Here is a 20,819-nt window from a genome sequence, read left to right as displayed (position 1 = left end):
AAACCAGCATGCAACTCAGTCCATAACTGGTTCACAAAAAATCTATTTAGACTGTGTTTACGGATGCCGCCGTGTATCTCCCGATAATAATTTGTCAATGCCGGGACCAATACCAGGTGAAAAAAGTCTGAATATTAGCGTAGAGTAAACTCCATGAGGAGTATGAAAACGAGGAAGGACTTATAAAAAAAATGCACTTGGAAAATCTACGTTAAGTTTTATCACATAGTGTAATATGCATTTCTGTGGTAATGCAACTTCTTTACCATGATAGTACACATTTTCGACAATGCCGATGTAAATGGTTGCATTTGATCACACTTGGCCGCTTTCCACGCTGCAGGCTAGAAGTTTATAAGCGCCACTTGACTCACATGTTAATATTCAAAGTACTAGCCACACTTTAGGCCTTGAACTCGATTTTCTCATATCGTCTGCACGATTTCTCGAGAACAGTGCACGTGTTATTTTCATTTTAGATCTCTTATTTTCCTTATTCCGAAGAAAGGAAATAAAGTTTACGTTTATGTTGAAACACTTATGTTTTCTTATATTTTTTCACACTTACTTGTTAGTATCCACCTCTCTTTTCTGGTTAAATGGATGTATTTCAGTGAAACAGTGGTATAAGACATGTTTTTATTGGTTATTTAAGGACGCTGATCAACTAGATGAGAGATGATATTTGACAAAATGAGGCTGAGGATTCGCTAAAGGATTACATGACATTCGCCCTACAGCTGGGAAAAACATCGAAAAAATCCAGCCAGGTTATCAGCCCGAGCGGTAGTCGAACCCACGCACGATAGGAGGTTCGAATCGGCAGGCAAACGCGCCTCTCGCATGAACTACGTCGTTGTCTCTAACATATGGCATTAAATCACGTAGCCTATCACTAGTGGAGAAGTTCTGCATAATAATGATGTCGATATTGGTACTGGTAGTAGTTGTGTGGTTGTAATAAATTACGTGATAATAGTGATGGTGAAAACAGTTAACGATGATCATGATAGTGATATTTTGGTAATAGTTATCAAGGCTACACTGGTAGTGAAAATGATGATCACGGTAGTGGTGAAGTGGCGATGGTAATGGTACTGGTGGAGATGGTGACGATGATGGTAGTAGTGGCGATGGTGATGATAATATTAGTGGTGGCGATGGTGACGATAATGGTAGTGGTGACGATGATGATGGTGGTAATGGTAATGGTGGCGATGGTGACGATGATAATGGTAATGGTAGCGATGGTGACGATAATGGTAGTGGTGGCGTTGGTGACTATGATAATAGTAGTGATGGCGATGATGATGATGATAATGGTAGTGGTGACGATGGTGACGATGATAGTAGTGGTGGCGATGGTGACGATAATGGTAGTGACGGCGTTGGTGACTATGATAATAGTAGTGATGACGATGATGACGATGATAATGGTATTGGTAACGATGATAATAGTAGTGTTGACGATGGTGACGATGATAGTAGTGGTGGCGATGGTGACGATAATGGTAGTGATGGCGATGGTGACTATGATAATAGTAGTGGTGGCGATGATGACGATGATAATGATAGTGGGACGATGGTGAGAAAAACAATGATACTTGCCAACCTTTTCCTGTAAGCTCACGATATATTTCCATTCGTTATTACTTTTTGTCAGTCGTTTTGTCTATACAACTTCATCATTTTCACTTTCTCTTCTTTTACGCTTTTCACAGTTACACATCTATTGTGCAAGCGTCTGTTTCGCGTCCATGTCAAAGCACAACTGAAGAACATAATATTTTCTAAAAATATATTACAACCCCTGCGGACTATAATAAACTCTTCCAAGTAGATTATATATACTGTATATATGCGCAGACACCTCTTGTGTACAGAAATAGACTCGTTCAATTGTTATTTATCATAATGGCATAAGCATTTCCATGGAAATGGATATCAAATTTCCGTTCCGTTCATTTTTCTATTAGGCCGGGATTACGATCGACGTTCGTTTGCGTTACGTTACGTTGCGGTGAAGTACGTTGAAGTTCGACAAATACAAGCTCCGTATATTTCATTACGATCAACGTTAGAATGAACGAACGCATGACGGCGTTGATTCTACATTGCCAAGGACAAGCTTTCACAAACGCAAAGAAACGTAAGTTGAACGTCAACCAATCACGAATCAGAAGCCCTTCATATATTTTCACCTCTTCTTTCGTTGTAGATGCGCCATATTGCTACTGAAATATTAAATAAAATCATATTAATTAAAAATTACATAATACGAGAAACGATCTTTGATTGAATATGTCACGTCACATGAACATATTTCCTCTATATGGGATAAAACACATTTTGTTTAATATTAAACATTATAGGCAGCAAACATGAAAACCTTCATAACACCTAATTCAACAATTGCATTTCGTATCTCTCCGTAGCGTAGTGGTCAAGAGACTTGTAGTGGTGTAGGTGGGCCCTGGTTCGAGGTTGGGATAACTTACTTTTTTATCTTTTTAATAATTTATTTACATTATTTTAGATATGTTATTTTATTTTAACCCGAAATAAAGAGGCTTTTACCTCACAAATAATATATTCGGGTAATTCGCACTAGTCCAGCTACTTAGTAGGGAAGATTGTTGTACCTTCAGCAGTAGGGAAGATTGTTGTACCTTCAGCATAGTATTGCTTTGAACATTTTTTTTTCTACCTAGAGAACTCAAACTGAAGTAGATTGTAGAGAAAGTCGCTCAGTAGCTCTAGACGTAATTTCGGTTTGATTTATTGCAAAGTGTGAGTTCTGTGGACGAAACAATTTTTTTAGTACCAGAAGTAAACATTTCGTTCATTGATAAATGTTTTCTAACACAAAACCAAGAAATAAAATCTCAATCAGAGAAGCCTACTCTAGTTTATGATGGGAAATATATTTTAAATATGATTGTCAGTTTTTGCAGTTATATTCCCACGTATATTCCATGTGTCCCTACTTACAAAATGGTATATTCCAAGGTACATGAACCTGTTGTACCTTCGAACACATTACACATCTCTTTATTTTATTTTTCCTCCTTAATAGATCTGTAAAACACGAAAATACATGCAGGAAGTTGTAAAGGAAACTTCAATAATTACTTCAAGCATTTTTCATTTAAAATATTTCATTTCTCAAAATTAAAAAAAAAAAAAAAAGGTGAAAAGTGTTTCAAGGTACAACAGTCTTCCCTAGTATATGGTTTTATTATTATTATTATTATTATTATTATTATTATTATTATTATTATTATTGTTGTTGTTGTTGTTGTTAGTATTATTATTATTATTATTATTATTATTATTATTATCATCATCGTCATTCTATATTATTCTGTCGTAAAATAATTTTGTAATACCGGTAGGCCCATTGTATTTGTCTCAAAGTTACCATAAAATTCAATGTTTATCATAATCAGCTGACTGAGTGACGTGTGCATTTCAGTACTCATTATGGCCGGCAGAGCGTGATAGTTGTTACGAACGTCGATCATAATACACAGCCTCTGAACGTTCGGTAGAAATTCAACGTACAGATGAACGCAACATAACGTAACGCAAACGAACGTCGATCGTAATCCCGGCCTTAGTGTAGATCGAATATAGACGTTACTTGCCAAAAAAAGAAAAGCGTTGCATGGATAGGTAACAAAAAAGACTGTTCACTGACTGACAGTTGATTAAACAGGTGTCCAAAACTTCGTTTTCGGTGTAAATGATTCTGAAAGCGAATATTTTCATCAACATATTGAAATACATGCTGTATATTTTTTGCCCCATCACTATGCTTTCTTTGCTTCGTATGATTAGAAAGTAAAACCAATGAAACGTCACACATCTTGCAGCACACTTAAAGGGAAATGACCCTTGTTTGTCAGCCATCTTCGAAACTTGTATTTCTGTGCATGTGGATTTCGCCTCGTTATATAATTGACAGAAGTTTTTCTTTCTTGGACATGTTTACAAATAAATAATCTCGAATAACGATGAGATCTAGAACGTGTTGGCCGCTTTTCAGCATGTCTTGTCACGGATAGTAAACGTCTCCGTCATGCTTTAATTTGTTTATTCAACTAGTCGCAAGTCAGACAGAGAATTGTAAATATTGGCGTGATGGAAACACTGCAGTCTTTTAACTGTTAACATATTGGATTTCTTGCCGAATTACTGTTGATTCAGATATCTTTAGCCTATTTACATCGAATCCATGTTATAAGAAACATTAAACAAACACCTGTTTTTGCGATGGTTAGACGGGTGATGGGTGTTTTTTAATAATTTTTCTTGGAGACTAACATAGACATTTAATTCAAAACGAACTGTAGCATTACTACATATTTATTGCGTATTATAAGAAAGTGAGGTATGCTTCCAGAGAAAGTAAGTTTGGAGTAAGAGTATTGTACGAGTGAGCAAAAAGACTCACTACATTCTGTTTTCATTTTTCCAGAAAAACAAATATGTGCATTAAAATGTGTCGGTGATACTCATATGACATTGACAGACCTGTTTAAGAGGGAGAGAAAAGTTTTCAGCAGGGAATGTGGTAAAGACATGAAGCGAAGTGGGAAACTCTCCAGTCGGTGAGAAACTTGTGCTGCCGTCGCCGAGTCAGTGGATCGATCGCCGCTAAAATCAACAAGAAAACGTGCCGCGATCTACAGTGCACTATCATATAAAGAAAGACATGGAAATGAAATCTTTTCGCCCGTGACTGTAGATAGGGATTTGGACAGGTACATTATATAATATGGCTTCATTATGTTACTAATGGTTTTCCGATGTGACCGCTCGTTGACCCACATGAAAGCCACAAGTTTTCCCTCCACACTGAAGACTCTCGTATCCGCGTCTTGCATTTTTGGAATGACTAGGAATTTCCGTGTATTATGGTTTACCTCAGGTCCGCCAGATGTCTCCCGCCTTGATCATACCTCGAAGTACGTCTGTCATTGTCATACTACACCGATATATTTTACATGCAGAGATTTGTTCTGTAGGAAAAATAAACAGGTGTACTGAGACTTTTTGCCCAGTCTGCACATGATGCAAGACCATCTTCCTATTATAAATAGATTGTGGATAATTTTATGCAAAAGAAATTGGAAATATGCATGCATAAATGTAGGTTACTATAATAATAATAATAATAATAATAATAATAATAATAATAATAATAATAATAACAACGTGATTTTAGCCACCGGCGTAGCTCAGTCGGCTAAGGCGCTTGCCTGCCGATCCGGAGTTGCGCTCGAGGACGGGTTCGATTCCTGCTTGGGCTGATTACCTGGTTGGGTTTTTTCTGAGGTTTTTCCCAACCGTAAGGCAAATGTCAGGTAATCTATGGCGAATCCTCGGCCTCATCTCGCCAAATACCATCTCGCTATCACCAATTCCATCGACGCTAAATAACCCCGCAGTTGATACAGCGTCGTTAAATAACCACCATATATATCGTGACTTGCATTGGGTATTTTGATTTGTTCCGTCCTTATTCTTGTGAACACTATAAACAAGTATTAGACAATTACAAGTGAGCCCTGTGACTAAGGTGCAGCCGACATGCTTAGAACAGTCAATCCCATCTGGAATTTAACCCGTGACTTTCCGCCTTGCAGCACAACGCCTTAACCGCGACGCTACCGCGCACCCCAATATATACAACATGAATGTTGTCCGAATTCTCATGGTAAGAATAGGTAGGCCTATAAGATTGTGCAATAGAATAGTGATCACTTACTCCATACAGTATATCGTCGGCCTGAGTAGCGTAGTCGGTATAGCGCTGGCCTTCTTTCCTCGAAGTTGCGATCCCGGCCCAGATCGAGGCATTGAAGTAGTGTACTTAAATACGATAGGCTCATGTCAGTAGATTTACTGGCACGTAGCGAGACACGCTGGCGACGCTGATATAACCTCAGCAGTTGCGAGCGTCGTTAAATAAACCTTAATTTAATAATTTTTTACCCTCCGAAAAGTCAAATGGTGAAGTACAACAATTTTCCGGACACTCTAACGAAATCATTCACTGATAAGTGTTAAGAAGAGCGCTCTCGCGCTTCTGGAATACCCTACCCAGTGACATCAGAGACTGTCGGAATTTAGTAGCTTTCAAAAGCAAACTTATTAATCATTTTCTTACTGCGTAGAGTAGGCTTAATTTTTACTTAATAAAAGAAATGCTTCTCTCTTCTTAACTTTCACAATAAACTGTCTAGCTTTTATTAATCAGTTAATCTTTTAGTACTTCAATTTTTATTGTATTTGTAAATTTAATATTAATTGTAATTATAATTGTACCGTAATAGTATACTTAATACTGTAGTTGTAATCCCCTGGTAGAGGGGAAGAGAAGGCCTGATGGCCTTATCTCTATCAGGTTAAATAAATAAATAAATAAATAAATAAATAAATAAATAAATAAAAAGAAGAGAAGGGATTGGATATAAAATGGCCACGGACAGTTAATTTAATACAGTTTTACATAAAAAGTGTTTTTTTTTTTTTAGTTACGACATAGCTACAGCTTCAATTGTAAATGAGACAGCAATGTGTAATTCACTGATATTCATTTTTTACAAGTCCCTTCACTTTTTGTGTATGTACAGTATATTTACCGTTTCGTCAAAGACTCGTTTAATAGGAAGGGATATAATTGTAATGTGTCTAAAAATACACAAGAAACCTTTAATGCTTTAATTACTCTTTCTATTTGCAGCTCTCATTAAGATTCCATTTTAATACGACACAGCTGAGGGCACTAGCGTTTGGATTGTTTATACTTAAGTGGTGTTGAACTCACTTTAAACGGTGACTAATTTCCAAGCGTGTTCTGCATTTTTTTACATTCGACTTAGCTTCAGGAACTTGGGAACTGACGGATGCTCCTACTAAATCTTGCTTTCGCTTTTGGACGCCACTTTCTGAATATTAGTTACGCCCTATTATGTTCTCGAAGGTGCTAACTGCAGTGCAAGACATTTACTGCAGGCTCCTTTCCCACGTGCCATTGTTTCAACTGGTAAAGGTGTTCGTATTTTCGTGTAATTGTGTCGTATTTACTATTTTCACTGTTGCTCATCCAACCATTGCTGTTGTCCTTGTATAATTTTAACACGTTTCATCCTTTCTCCAGTAAAGCAATTTTAAGCTTGAGTGGTTCTTATTCCACTACACGACTTTCCAGCTGGACGTTTTCTAGAGCATGGATCAGCGAATTTTTCAATGAAATTTCCTTTTTATTTCTGTCATCTGCGAGTCTTACTGGACCTTGAATAGGTCATGATGTGTGGATTCAGTGCGAAAGTGGTCTATCTACACATATCTGTTTAATTGAAGAATGGGATTAATGCGTGCTATTATATTTTTTGTTATGTTATTGTAGTTTAATTATTTCGTAACGGTAGAGAATACAATACTATTAAAAGTGAGAAAACCATTTGACACCCTTACGAATGGAGAAATGCATGGCGACCATCCTGCCTGCTTTCTACCCGAAAATTGCAAAAAGATTATTCTGTTAAGAGATCAACTGTGTCTGTGTCGCGTCGTCGTCCTTGTGTTTTCCTATCATTCTCCTCCTTTTCATCATCATCATCATCATCATCATCATCATCATCATCATCATCATCATCATCATCATCATCAACGATCGAGCTCTTTGGTCGTTCCGTTAATATTCTTAAGAGTGGTTCCAAACCAACATCAAACATTGATATGCAGAGAGACTCCTTGGCTGTGTGGTCAGCATGTCACAAGACAGCGAAGCCAAAGAGATAGTAACGGCGCCGGCAGCATATTGCATCGAACATTTTGTCTCGGACCGTCCGAAGTGACGGTGTTTACACGCTTTCTTATGAGGCTGCATCATACTGCATCGGACGAATGTTTGATGCAGTATGCTGCAGCCTCATAAGAATATAATCAGTGGTGGTGCGTCAATAAAAGCACAAGAGCACGTGGACATCTTGTTTCCGTTAATGTACGGCTAATCGACGTACCGTCAACGCGGGCTACGTGGACCCTTAAGGTGTTACTTGAACCCAGAAGAAAAAAATGTTTACTTACCATTGGAGTAACTTAGGTGAAAATATTTATACAGATTAAAGTGTGCAGAGAAAAAAGACCACAACTTTCGACACCAAACTGTTATTTTACATCGACTAAAACATTTTTTTCTTCTGGGTTCAAGTAACACCTTAAGGGTCAAAGTAGCCCGCGTTGACGGTACTGGGAATGTATAATATCCGAATCGAATAGTTTAAACTTTCCGCAACTTTCACAGACTTCTTGTATAAATTTGACAGCGTACATTTACATGAAAGCCGTGTTCTTTTCAAGGACTTGACACGCATGTGCTGGACAAAATTTTCTGTAGCTGGCGGCTGGCCACTTAAGACTCGTCAAGAGCAGAAGCAAATAGCTTACTATTACAAGCTATTTGGCAGAAGGCATTAAGTGAACATTGAATCTATCCTGCAGATGTCAGGTACGTCGATGCGTTCTCGAGGTAGGAAATAGTCTATATTTTAATCTGTAGGTGTCAGCACTTCTCGCTGTCGAAGTTTTATTTTGTATCGGTGTGTGTACAATGCTGCTACGAGAGTGTAGTTTGTGAATTACTATACTTCAGACACAGTCTACTATATACAGTCACGAAGCTTGAGTTTTGAGGATGCTAGAAACAATAGACTGTGACGGTACTATTTTGCATTGCCTGTAATGAGGATATATTAGCGATCCTAGTGGTGAGCAACTACATAATGTTTGCATATTTACTACGTATTGAGCTTCGCGATGTATATACTAGACTGTGCTTCAGGGTACTTTAGTTAGTTACATGTGTCATGCTATAATGATAATGACATGTCCTACAAGAACGTGCTGACCAAACAAAATAATTGGGGTTTCATTATTATTATTATTATTATTATTATTATTATTATTATTATTATTATTATTATTATTATTGTATTTAGAACTTATATGCTGTTTTTTTCGATAGTGAGATGTTAGAACCATAACATATTAAACCTATTAAATTTTGACTAATGGTTTCAAGTTCTCTTCGGTTTTGGAACACAAAATTGTGAACACACTTAATATTTTATCACGAGCCTCCACTGCGTATAATCACCGTCAAATCAAACTGTCCGAAACAAAACCGTCCTGTCTGAGACATTATCCGATGCAGTATGCTGGTGGCCTAAACAAATTACCTTCAAAGCGTCCTTATACTGATGAGAGTTGGAAATACTAAATGCAGAGTGTCTGTAAAATCATTGTAGGTTTTAAGTGTTTGTATAGTTGTAAGGAAACAATGGCGATGTGAAATAGTGACTAAATTAAAGAATAATTCTTCAGATTTTTACTGTCTATATGTAGGCCTACTGAAATTCAGGGTGGACTTCTCTGGTTGCCTGGCAGACGTCGTAATAAATCCTGCTACATACTATAAAGAACATCAGGAGTGACGAATGTTTTTTTAATTGGTTATTTGACGACACTGTATCAGTTATTAACGAATGTCATAGCTTCTATGATTTTCCCTTTCAGATGCTTAATATCGTTAATGGGTACATTGTACACCCTTCGTTTGTCATAACCCCATAAGTTAAAGTCCAGAGGAAGGAGGTCTGGAGAACGTGAATGCCATAGTTTTCATCCCCCTATTCCCGATCCGTCTCTGTGGAAATAATTTAGAAATTTCCAAACTAAGCCATGAAACAGTGCGGAGGACTACCATCTTGCTGAAAGATTACTGTACATTGACGTTTGGAATTTAGATTACTGCAAACAGTTTCAACATATCGAGGTAATTTTTCGAGGTTACAGTGGATTTCGCGAAGAAGAGACCAATCGCTTTATCCTTTGCAAGATCACACAACACATTAACTTTAGGTCTATTGTCCCTGTTGCGTTCATGTTCAACAGTTTATTTATTTTGTAAATGGCTAGTACTCATACATGACCAATGGAGTCATTGACTACAAACAGTAATAGGAAAATTTTAGGACAGCTCAAATAACACATCTTCATACAGGCGTCGGCCTAGGTCGGGCTGGGCACATTACGTGATTCTGAGAAATGAGCGCTGTGTGCTTCAAAGAGCGGGTCTCGCGAGCGGTGTGACGTATGGATACTGTACGTCATTCAGTGTCGGTGTAGTGGTGACTCTGCAGTATGAAGGCGAACTTTGAAGACGGAGCTTCCGCTCATACACTAAAGCGTCCCGCTACTCCCAATGCTTTTAATGTATCATGGGAGGAGGAGTTCTTTTTGGTAGAGAGCAGTGGATTAGCAAAGTGTTTAATTTGGCATAAAACACTCCAACTGATTAAGAGGTTCAATATCCAACGAAATTATTCTTTACAGCATGCTACTGAATATGACAAATATGTTGGTAATGAACGCCATAAATTAATACAAGTTAAAATGCTTCTCAGGTACATTATATTAGAGTATCTATTTGATATTTGCATTGCATTATAAGTTATTATACACTTAGTGATATATAATTTTAAATTATACAAGTATTATGATATATAATATATAATATTATATATCATGAACTGTAATATACTATACTATGATATATCATAATATTTGTATAATTTAAAATTATATATTACTAAATGTACTATAATAACTTATAATGCAATATAAATATCTAATATAATGTACCTGAGAAATATTCTCTTTAAGTTGTATTAATTTATGGTCATATCATATCTTATATCGTATCATATCATATCATATCATATCATATAAGCCTATCATATATCGCATCGCATCACATTATATTATATTATATTATATTATATTATATTATATTATATTATATTATATTATATTATATTATATCATATAAATTATATCATATCATACTATATATCATATCATATCATATCATATCATATCATATCATATCATATCATATCATATCATATATCATATCATATCATATCATATCATATCATATCATATCATATCATATCATATCATATCATATCATATCATATCATATCATATATTATATTATATTATATACTAGCCGTACCCGTGCGCTCCGCTGCACCCGTTAGAAATAAATATAAAGTAATTACATAATTAAAATAGGACATTTGATCCAGGGAACATTCGTGTTTGATAGAAGGATAAATCGTTTAATATGTTACTTAATTTAAATTGCATCCAAATAATTAAAATGCCATCATTTTGGTCCAGAGACAATCATTTCGTGCAATGACAATTCCTTTAACATGTTTCTTAATTTTTATTACATGCAACCATAGCTTAATGAAGATTGACATCATTTAGATTTAATGTGTATATTTTATTTTACTTGTTATAGGTTTCCATTGAATTATGATAATAACTTAATTTTAACCCTTGTTTTCTACGTATTCAGTAGATGGCGCTTGGCTCACTATGGTTCTGAACCCTTCAAATAACTTAAATTATATTACATATTATATTATATTATATTATATTATATTATATTATATTATATTATATTATATTATATTATATTATATTATATTATATTATATTATACTTACTGGCTTTTAAGGAACCCGGAGGTTCATTGCCGCCCTCACATAAGCCCGCCATCGGTCCCTATCCTGAGCAAGATTAATCCAGTCTCTATCATCATATCCCACCTCCCTCAAATCCATTTTAATATTATCTTCCCATCTACGTCTCGGCCTCCCTAAAGGTCTTTTTCCCTCTGGCCTCCCAACTAACACTCTATATGCATTTCTAGATTCGCCCATACGTGCTACATGCCCTGCCCATCTCAAACGTCTGGATTTAATGTTCCTAATTATGTCAGGTGAAGAATACAATGCGTGCAGTTCTGTGTTGTGTAACTTTCTCCATTCTCCTGTAACTTCATCCCTCTTAGCCCCAAATATTTTCCTAAGCACTTATATTATATTATATTATATTATATTATATTATATTATATTATATTATATTATATTATATTATATCAGAAGTTACTGTAATAACATTATAGCATTATGTCCACCTAGAGAAACTACACTTTCCAATGGAGAAAATAATAATTAATTATACAAATCAGTTAATTTAGCTTCCGATATTACTTCATACAAACACAGAAACATTCTTTGTAGGCTATCTTTCATAGCTTTCGATTGTTGCTATCCAGGGCCCCTTATAGACGAAGTCATTTGTTTTTTAATTCATTACACGGCCTTAGATGGCAGTTATTTTAATTTTAAAACTCATTTATCTCATTAAATATCAGTCCTACCAAAATTTTTTAAGGAATAAAACTTATCGCAAATTAGTTTTAAAGAAACTTTTGTTATGTAACATTTTTCACAAAAATCAATAATAAGCGAGATATTTCGATTTATTTAATTCAGGCCCCCTTATAACCCCCCTTTTAAATAACGTATTTTGAATGCCATATAGCCAATCTAAGTTACAACGAACTTAATTTATATTCCAATTTTAATCGAAATCGGTTCAGCCATTATTGCGTGAAAAGGTAACAAACATACAGACAGACAGACAGACATACAAACAAAAATTTCAAAAAAAGCGATTTTCGGTTTCAGAGTGGTTAATTATACATGTTAGGACCAATTATTTTTGGAAAATCGAAAATTACCAGAAAAATTTCGGCTACAGATTTATTATTAGTATAGATTAACAGGATGACAATAATGCACTTAGTGAATCGGCCATGAGAATTAGCTACAAAATTTGCCTCGAAATTGCAAAGGAATTGAAAACATTCAACGAAGGTGAATTCATCAAGCGATGTTTAATTATATTGGCAGATGAACTCTGTCCACAGCAAGTAGGGGAAGTGGAAGCCATATGCCTGTCTCGTAGAACCGTGGTGAGGAGATTGCAGTATGTGCGTATGGGTTATGTAAAAAGCCTAATGATTTGTGTGTGTGCATAGAGCGAAGTTTATTCCATTAAATTAATAAGAGTGTTATAAATTCTATAATGTGCAATGGATTGATGTAATATCCTTATAAACTATTATGTACTGACAGACTGAATGACTAGAACAACCGTGGCTCTTGTTACATTAATGCAGGGAAGGTAACTGTAATGCGAGTCCGCCACTGCGTGAGCGTTCTGCTCTGGCTTGGAATTGAAGTGCCTTGCGGAGCGAGAGCAGCTCTGGCCGACTAGACTGAGCCGCTCTCATGCCCGACCCTGGCCTAGGTGGTGCAGTCGGTAGAGTGCTGGCCTTCTGTGCAGGTTCGATCCCGGCCGGGTCTATGTCATTTAAGTGTGCTCTCTCTGCTCGTTACATAACGAAAAGTAGCCTAAATCGTACCGGCGCCGAAATCGTACCTCTATTAATTTTGAGGAAAGTATTGCATGTAGAAACCATCTAGGGAATTTTTCATGAAATACAAATAGAAACTGACACTCGTTCAGTTTCCCGCCTTTCACTCAAGACAACAGCTGCATTAAATCGTGCTTAATAGTAAGTTCTGATTTCTCATATAAGATTTTGTTACACTTTCGTAAGCTTTTATTGAAACATTGAGTGAATTAGTTTAATTCAAGTCTGCTTCACAGCGAGCTTTACCTGAAAGGCTAGATTTGCATAATTTATTTGTAATATTATGTTATCGTCAATATCGTCTAATGTTTGAGTTTTTCAGTTATTTTCTGATGTATTTAGTTTTCGTTCAGTATTCTTTGTCTGCAGTCTGCAACTGATTATATATCTAATTTGGTGTTCTGATAGTTATTTATGGTGGTATCATGATTAGCAGTCCTACCTTGTATTCGGGAGATCCGAGGTTTGGTTCTAACGGCCGACATCCTGACATAAGATTCTTGTGTTTCCCAAGTTTATGCAGGCAAATTTCGGAATACGGTCAATTACAAAGCCACGACTCGCTTCCTACCCAATCTTATAACCCTTAATCATCACAGTCAGTATATTATGAAATCATTTTGAGCGGTAGACAAGCCAACTGTCCGGTATGTACCGCAGAATGGTCAATGATAGTGCCCTCTGTCGGAAGACAACAGAGATAGTTTTGTGGCAACAGCTGAATCAGTGAACACGCCCGGAAAGAAAAAAACTTTCTTTCTGCATACCATATTTCACTGCATATAGAAATTATGGTATTGCTGTGATGTGATAGAATTTTAATTGCGTATCCTTTCAAAGAACAATGGGACTGATGTACTATTATGTACGTCACGTTGGACGGTGACCCATTTTAGAATGTTTCTACCCGCGTGGTCACGTGATGTCATTTGAATCATTCCACTTTATAGCCACCAGTTTCCTTATCATCTATATCGCTGGTAAAATTTAATTATTACGTTCTGAACTGTTTACAGACTAGTTTTATTCTATTAAAACGTTTACATCATAATTGCATATATTGTTAGACTTTCCGACAGTACCATGGGACACAAAACATATATTTTTTTAAGAATTTGTTAATAAATATAAAATATTTTTAAAATGCATTATTTAAAACTCTGCGAGCGGTACGATTTATGCACCTAGTTTCCTAAATCGTACTTAGAGGTTGCTTAAATCGTACCCATTTGTAAAATATACACATAATTTTTCAAAATAAAAACTAAATCAAAGGCAAGCTACCTGACGTCTGTTATAGTATGTTCAAAAATATATTTTTCAAACATCAGAATATGTTGAGCCAATTATTCTTCTTCTATTTCTCGTGAAAAAGCTGTATTCCCCCAGTTGACGGATCCATTTTCGGGACGATCCAGACCTCTCTTTACCTTGCCCATAAAATGTCGGTTGAAAATCTGTTTTGGAATTTCGTACTTAGGGCAACATTCATTCAATCTCACCACTCCGGATCGAAATTCATCCAATGCCTTGAGTAAAGCACTTGGTTTCCATTTTGTATTCTCGTTTGCCCATTACCCAGAGCTGCCAAAGGTCCCCATGGTAACTGAGTGAGATCACTGGCGAGAAAGTGAGATTCAAGGAAAATGAGTGAGACAATAAATTTCTTTTATACAGGGTGTTTAAAAAATACGGGGCATAATTTCAGGTATGTATTTCCCACATGTAGACAATCAAAATAGTTCATTACAACATGTGTCCGGAAATGCTTTATTTCCGAGTTATGGCCTTCACAACATTGAAATTCACCGGAACGTTTTTCTTTCCGCAGGTCGTTGCCGTCAAAGGAGACATTAAGAGGGCACTCTGACAGTTCATTCCGAGGCGAAGGTTACATTCAGTGTTGTGTAGACGTTAGACTGTGCGACATGTATTCAAATCAAGAGCTGGCAGAGATACACTTCATGTACGGTAAGGCGGACGGCAATGCTGCGCTGGCTCGTCGTTTGTACCAGGAGAGGTAGCCACAGCGACAATGTCCAGATCGGAAGACATTTGTACGTCTCCATTACCGTCTGTGCGAGTATGGAAAATTTAACTCTCCTGGTTTGGGAAGGGAACGACCAAGATCTACAACTTCAGAAGTACAGGAGGAGATTCTGGAGGCTGTGAACATGACTCCTTCTATCGATTTCTACTTGTGGGGCCATTTAAAATCATTGGTTTATTCGTCTCCGGTGCCTGATTTGGAATCCCTTCGGAATCGAATTGTGGCATGTTCTGAGGACATACGCAATACTCCTGGAGTTTGGGATCGTGTTCGCAGCTCAATGAGACATCGATGTGAGGTCTGTATTCAAGCAGGAGGTGGAAATTTTGAACATCTTCTGTAATGACAACGACCTGCGGAAAGAAAAAATTTCCGGTGAATTTCAATGCAGTGAAGGCCATAACTCGGAAATGAAGCATTTCCGGACACATGTTGTAATGAACTATTTTGATTGTCTACATGTGGGAAATACATACCTGAAATTATGCCCCGTATTTTTAAACACCCTGTATATCCATTTATTTCATAATTAATCATTAGCAAACCACAATTTTTATAATTCAAATTATTTTTATGTAATATTCATCATTTTTGTGGAAAACAACAGAACACAAAATGAGTTAATATATTCCAAATGTTGCACTTAATTGTAAACGACAAATCTCACTCTTTATTGCAATGTGTTTTATTATACTGATGCGTTGCTTTCTTAGCATTAGCCACTACTTCTTTTGGTGGTTCGAATGTGTGACATGGCTCAGGGATGGTCATTTTCATGTTCAAGACATATGATAACGTACACTCCAAGTTTTATTTTTCCTCCTCGTAGAAAAAAACACGTTCTTCGCCAGCATTAGAATGTGGAATTATCAAAACCAATTTTTCAACCTCAGATAGCCCCTTGTACCTTACTTCTCCATTTGCTAGTTTCATCTGAGATAAATATGCCCAAATTACATCTATTCGGTAACTGTACCGACTTACTTTCACCTCATCTTGAGCTTTAGCACTTTCCCATACATCTTCAGGGATATTGTCTTGTTTTAAAATTTTGTAATCACAAATGCGTGAGATTTCAGCTCGCGTGCTTGTGAACGTTAAATCAGCTCGAATCCTGTGTCTCACGCACAATGCGTGAGATTTGGCAGGTCTGCATTATCTATTCTGAAATTTAAAAATATTATGCACGTAACACTATAGTCCCGACGCTGTTATTTCCGGTGTGACTCCGCCTCTTTGCTTACGTCTTAGAAAGTGAAGGCTCTATAAAGTCTAGGTAAGTAGTATCGTTCACAATTTTTGTTCTTACGTTGCCGAGCTACCATACGAGGAATCTATTTGCTTCACCGTTAAACATTATCTTGTCGTAGCTCCTATGATAATAAATCAAACGCAATGCAATTCAGCAAATAATTGAGCGGCAAATAACGTCTTCGTGTGCTTTCTGCGAACGTCAACGAAAGAGCTAAAATGGCGGGCGATTATATTAAGTATTTATCGAGCCTTAAGAAATCAGCGAATCACAAATCGCACACGTTTAAATGTAGCCGACCTGCAACGCGATTGGCTGCCGGAAATTAGAGCGACAGGACTAAAATTGTTCACGTTCCCAAAGTCATACTGGTACGATATGAGCAACTTTTCAAAGGTACGATTTAGGAAACCAGCACTCCAAGCAAACTATTCAGATTATAACCTAAGCAAAGCTGTTACTGTGATTATTTTTACCATTTAAATAATTCAAACAAACTTATATGTTATATGTAATTAGAGATATTTATTAAACTAACTCACTGTTTCAATAAAAGCTTACGAAAGTGTAACAAAATCTTATATGAGAAATCATAACTTAAGCACGATTTAATGCAGCTGCTGTCTTGGGTGAAAGGCAGGAAACTGAACGAGTGTCAGTTTCTATTTGTATTTCATGAAAAATTCCCTAGATGGTTCCTACATGCAATACTTTCCTCAAAATTCATAGTGATACGATTTCGGCGCCGATACAATTTAGGATAATTTTCCCTGTGTAACAAAAAACTATAATATCATATTGGTGAAAAGTTCATAGTTTTTTTTTTTTCAGAAAAAAAATCCCAAATGTTTAACAATCTCTTATTCGGTAACTGTTTCGAGTAGGATGGTGATTTTTGTCCATATCGATAGAAAATCTAATAAAGAATAATTTATCACTCTGTCGTATTTCAATAGCGTGTAAATTTAATTTTTAAAATCCCTAAATTCAAACTATTACACGAAGCGAACGCTTGGCAGCTTACGTTCGGAGACTCACCGAGTTCGTTGACCTCTTACATCTGTATACGGGTAGAGAGTTTCAGCGACGATGTTGACGGACTGCTGAAACTTCAATCTTAATTTTCTAATTAACCATGCATTTAATCACAAAACGTAATACAGGTTTTCTATAGGGGATAGAATGAGCTATCAGAAAGAGAGTTTGTTTTATGATGGTTAATATTATACGGATCTACCGACACGGAATTTCATCTCAGACTAAAACTTATCTTCCTCCTCCATAGCCATTGATGATATAGCCACGGCACATGATACGGTCACAGGACAGGTCTTGTCTCCTCTACTGCATTTTAAGGTGAAAAAAAAACGTAATAATACGGAAAAAGTACAATCTGGCAACCGTAACCTAATTAGTGGTTACTACCAATTTACAATCATCATCATCATCATCATCATCATCATCATCATCATCATCATCATCATCATCATTAGAGACCGGAAATTTAGGCATTATGAATCATTACAATAGGCAGCCAAAATAGCATCATAAATAGCTAAAATAAGGAGGAAAAAAGGCATTATAAATAGCCAAAATACGCAATAAAAGGCAATTACAAAAACCTTGCACTAGACCTACAACCTTGCACTTTCCACAAAGGGATTTCGGCAGCAAGAAAAGCTTTACATAAGTCGAATGTAAATTGAGATTTTCAACTCGATGTTGCAATTACTGTTGGAAGCAAAGAAATCTTCTTCCCAGTAGCCTTGGAAAGTGCATTTTTGTGTTTGATTGTACTGATATGTTGCGATATGAAATATTTAGCTAGCTACAGCAACATTGGAATGAAAACTGAAAGAAAAATAACCGTTAAAAATAACGTTAGACCCGCACTCATTGTTGCCTTGTCAAATGAACACAAGCGATAATTAAAACGCTTACTGTTATACATTTTTGCACGGCAGCACCCATTGTTGCAAAGAGAATATGAACTGACTGAAAGACAATAATATACATTCGGTGAAGTCACTTTCCTTGTAGCGGTTATAGAAATAAATTAAAATATACCAGTAGGCAATTTTTAATAATAAATTAATAAATGATAGATAAATAATCAAATAAAGGCAAAAAAAGCATTCATTTTGTAAATTAGACATTTATATTTAAAAAAGAGGCAGAAAAGGGCAAAATAAAACTGTGACGTTTCAATAACAAAGGTATAATTCGTACTGATTTACTTTCAACATTTAACACATTTAAAAAGGCATTCTGCCAAACTTCCGGTCTCTGATCATCATCATCATCATCATCATCAAGATTTAGGCCTTTGGACCTATTCCGTCTCCATCAAAATTGGTCTTGCCATCTTTTAACTGATTGTACAAGCTTAACATTTAATTATCATCATCATCATCATCATCATCATTGGCGCTACAGCCCAAAACGGGCCCTGGCCTTCTTGATTCTCTGCCTCCAATCTTCTCTATCCCGGGCTCTCACTTCCCAATTCCTACACTTCAATAGTTGCTGGCAATCTTCCTTGATTGAGTCCTTCCATCTTTTCCTAGGTTTTCTAATAGGTCTTTTGCCATATATCTGATCTGCATAACCATCTTCGGTATGCTTGAATTGTCCATTCTCTGAACATGTCCAGCCCATTCCAATTTTTTGAGTTTCACTATTACTGAAATCTCCAAATCTTTGTATCTATTGTAAATTTCTTATTCTCCAGATTCCATTATCTCGAACGGGTCCGAGAATTCTTCTTAATACTTTTCTTTCAAAAGTATTGATTATGTTTTCTGTTTTTTTTTTTTTTTTGGTCATAACCCATGTTTCAACATTTAATTATATTAAAATTAAAGTGTGAAGTAGAAGAAAACTGTACTAAACTTCTTTCTGAGTTATATTTCATGTAATATATTCCCTATATGAATAATAATGAATTTAATGTTTTAACACATAATTATATGTTGGATTTTATTGTTGCATTTGTGTCTGCATCATGTTTGATATTAGCTGTGATTTTTCATTCAAGCTATTTATATTCATTGCATTCTTGTCTTTTTCTTGTGTTGTATTAAGATTGACGTCCAAGTCCCAGGATTTATAACTTTCGTTTAGCTTCCTAGCTGTGTAGTGAAATTCTTCTTTATTCATGAGAGGTGATACTTCTATAACATTTAATTATCTGTTATACTTGTTTTGTTGCAGAATGCGGTGTGAGTGGTGCTCTCAATCGTAGGCAGCCTCGGAATGTATCATCACTCGAACAAGGTCGTATCATTAATGGAAAGGAGAGCCCCAAAGGCGCATGGCCCTGGCAGGTACGTTTGCTGAGATATTATGTGTTTTTAAGAGCTACATCTATTCGTTTCTGTTTATCTCATCTTTTATTAAGTGATATTAATAAAAGATAAATAATGTGTTCGTATAATAAGGAAAACAAAATGGCTCGGAAGAATAATTAGTTATGAACTTGAGTTTTAATCTCAGACATGGCAAGAAAGGGAAAATGATGATTGGTTCTCAGTACCTCTATTATAGATATGTCAATAAGACCTTTCTGAATCCATTTAGTCTGGCAGAGCGAATTGCTTTTTTGAGACGGTGGAAGCACTTTTAAGGCGAAATACATTACTCTCGATAATAAAGGACGGTAAGCAGTCGGTAAATTCCTTTCATATGCGAGTACGTATAACATAGGACCTCACGTTTCGCTTCAATCCCGAAGGAAGCCATACTTTAGTTTTTTTTTTTCCGTGTGGAAAATCTATTGCCCCAACATTTAGTTTTTTTCCGTGTGGAAAACCTATTGCCCCAAGCTGGACTTGAACCCATAATATTCGTATCAAGAGGCAAGAATGGTATCCCTTGAACCTTTGAGGGGGAAAAAAAGGGAAAATGAAAAGAGAAAAACGCAAAATACAATAGAACCTCTATTATCCGTGGTAATGAAGGGGATGGACTGGATTGTTAATCGAAAAAATCGGTTAATCAGTACCATAAAATATTTTCGTAAATTAAGTGAATAAGGGCTGAAGTTTCGTAATTTCCTCCGTGGTCATATGTTTAACACGCTAGGTAGTGGATCAGAAGTTCACTATTTAAGTTCGGTTGTCAACGACGTGCTTTTAAGGGCA

General features: G+C 36.2%; 1 protein-coding gene across 1 annotated transcript in view; it reads left to right on the top strand.

Annotated features, from left to right (window-relative positions):
• Nucleotides 1-20,819, top strand: part of LOC138694747 (trypsin-1-like) — a 58,973-nt gene that overhangs the window by 16,006 nt on the left and 22,148 nt on the right. The window contains exon 2 of the mRNA XM_069818765.1: nt 19,891-20,003. Within this exon, the coding sequence (XP_069674866.1) occupies nt 19,891-20,003 (113 nt within the window). The remainder of the gene's footprint in view (nt 1-19,890; nt 20,004-20,819) is intronic.

Source organism: Periplaneta americana, chromosome 2, assembly GCF_040183065.1.
Source record: "Periplaneta americana isolate PAMFEO1 chromosome 2, P.americana_PAMFEO1_priV1, whole genome shotgun sequence".
NCBI lineage: Eukaryota > Metazoa > Arthropoda > Insecta > Blattodea > Blattidae > Periplaneta > Periplaneta americana.
This window is presented reverse-complemented; position numbering and strand designations above follow the sequence as displayed.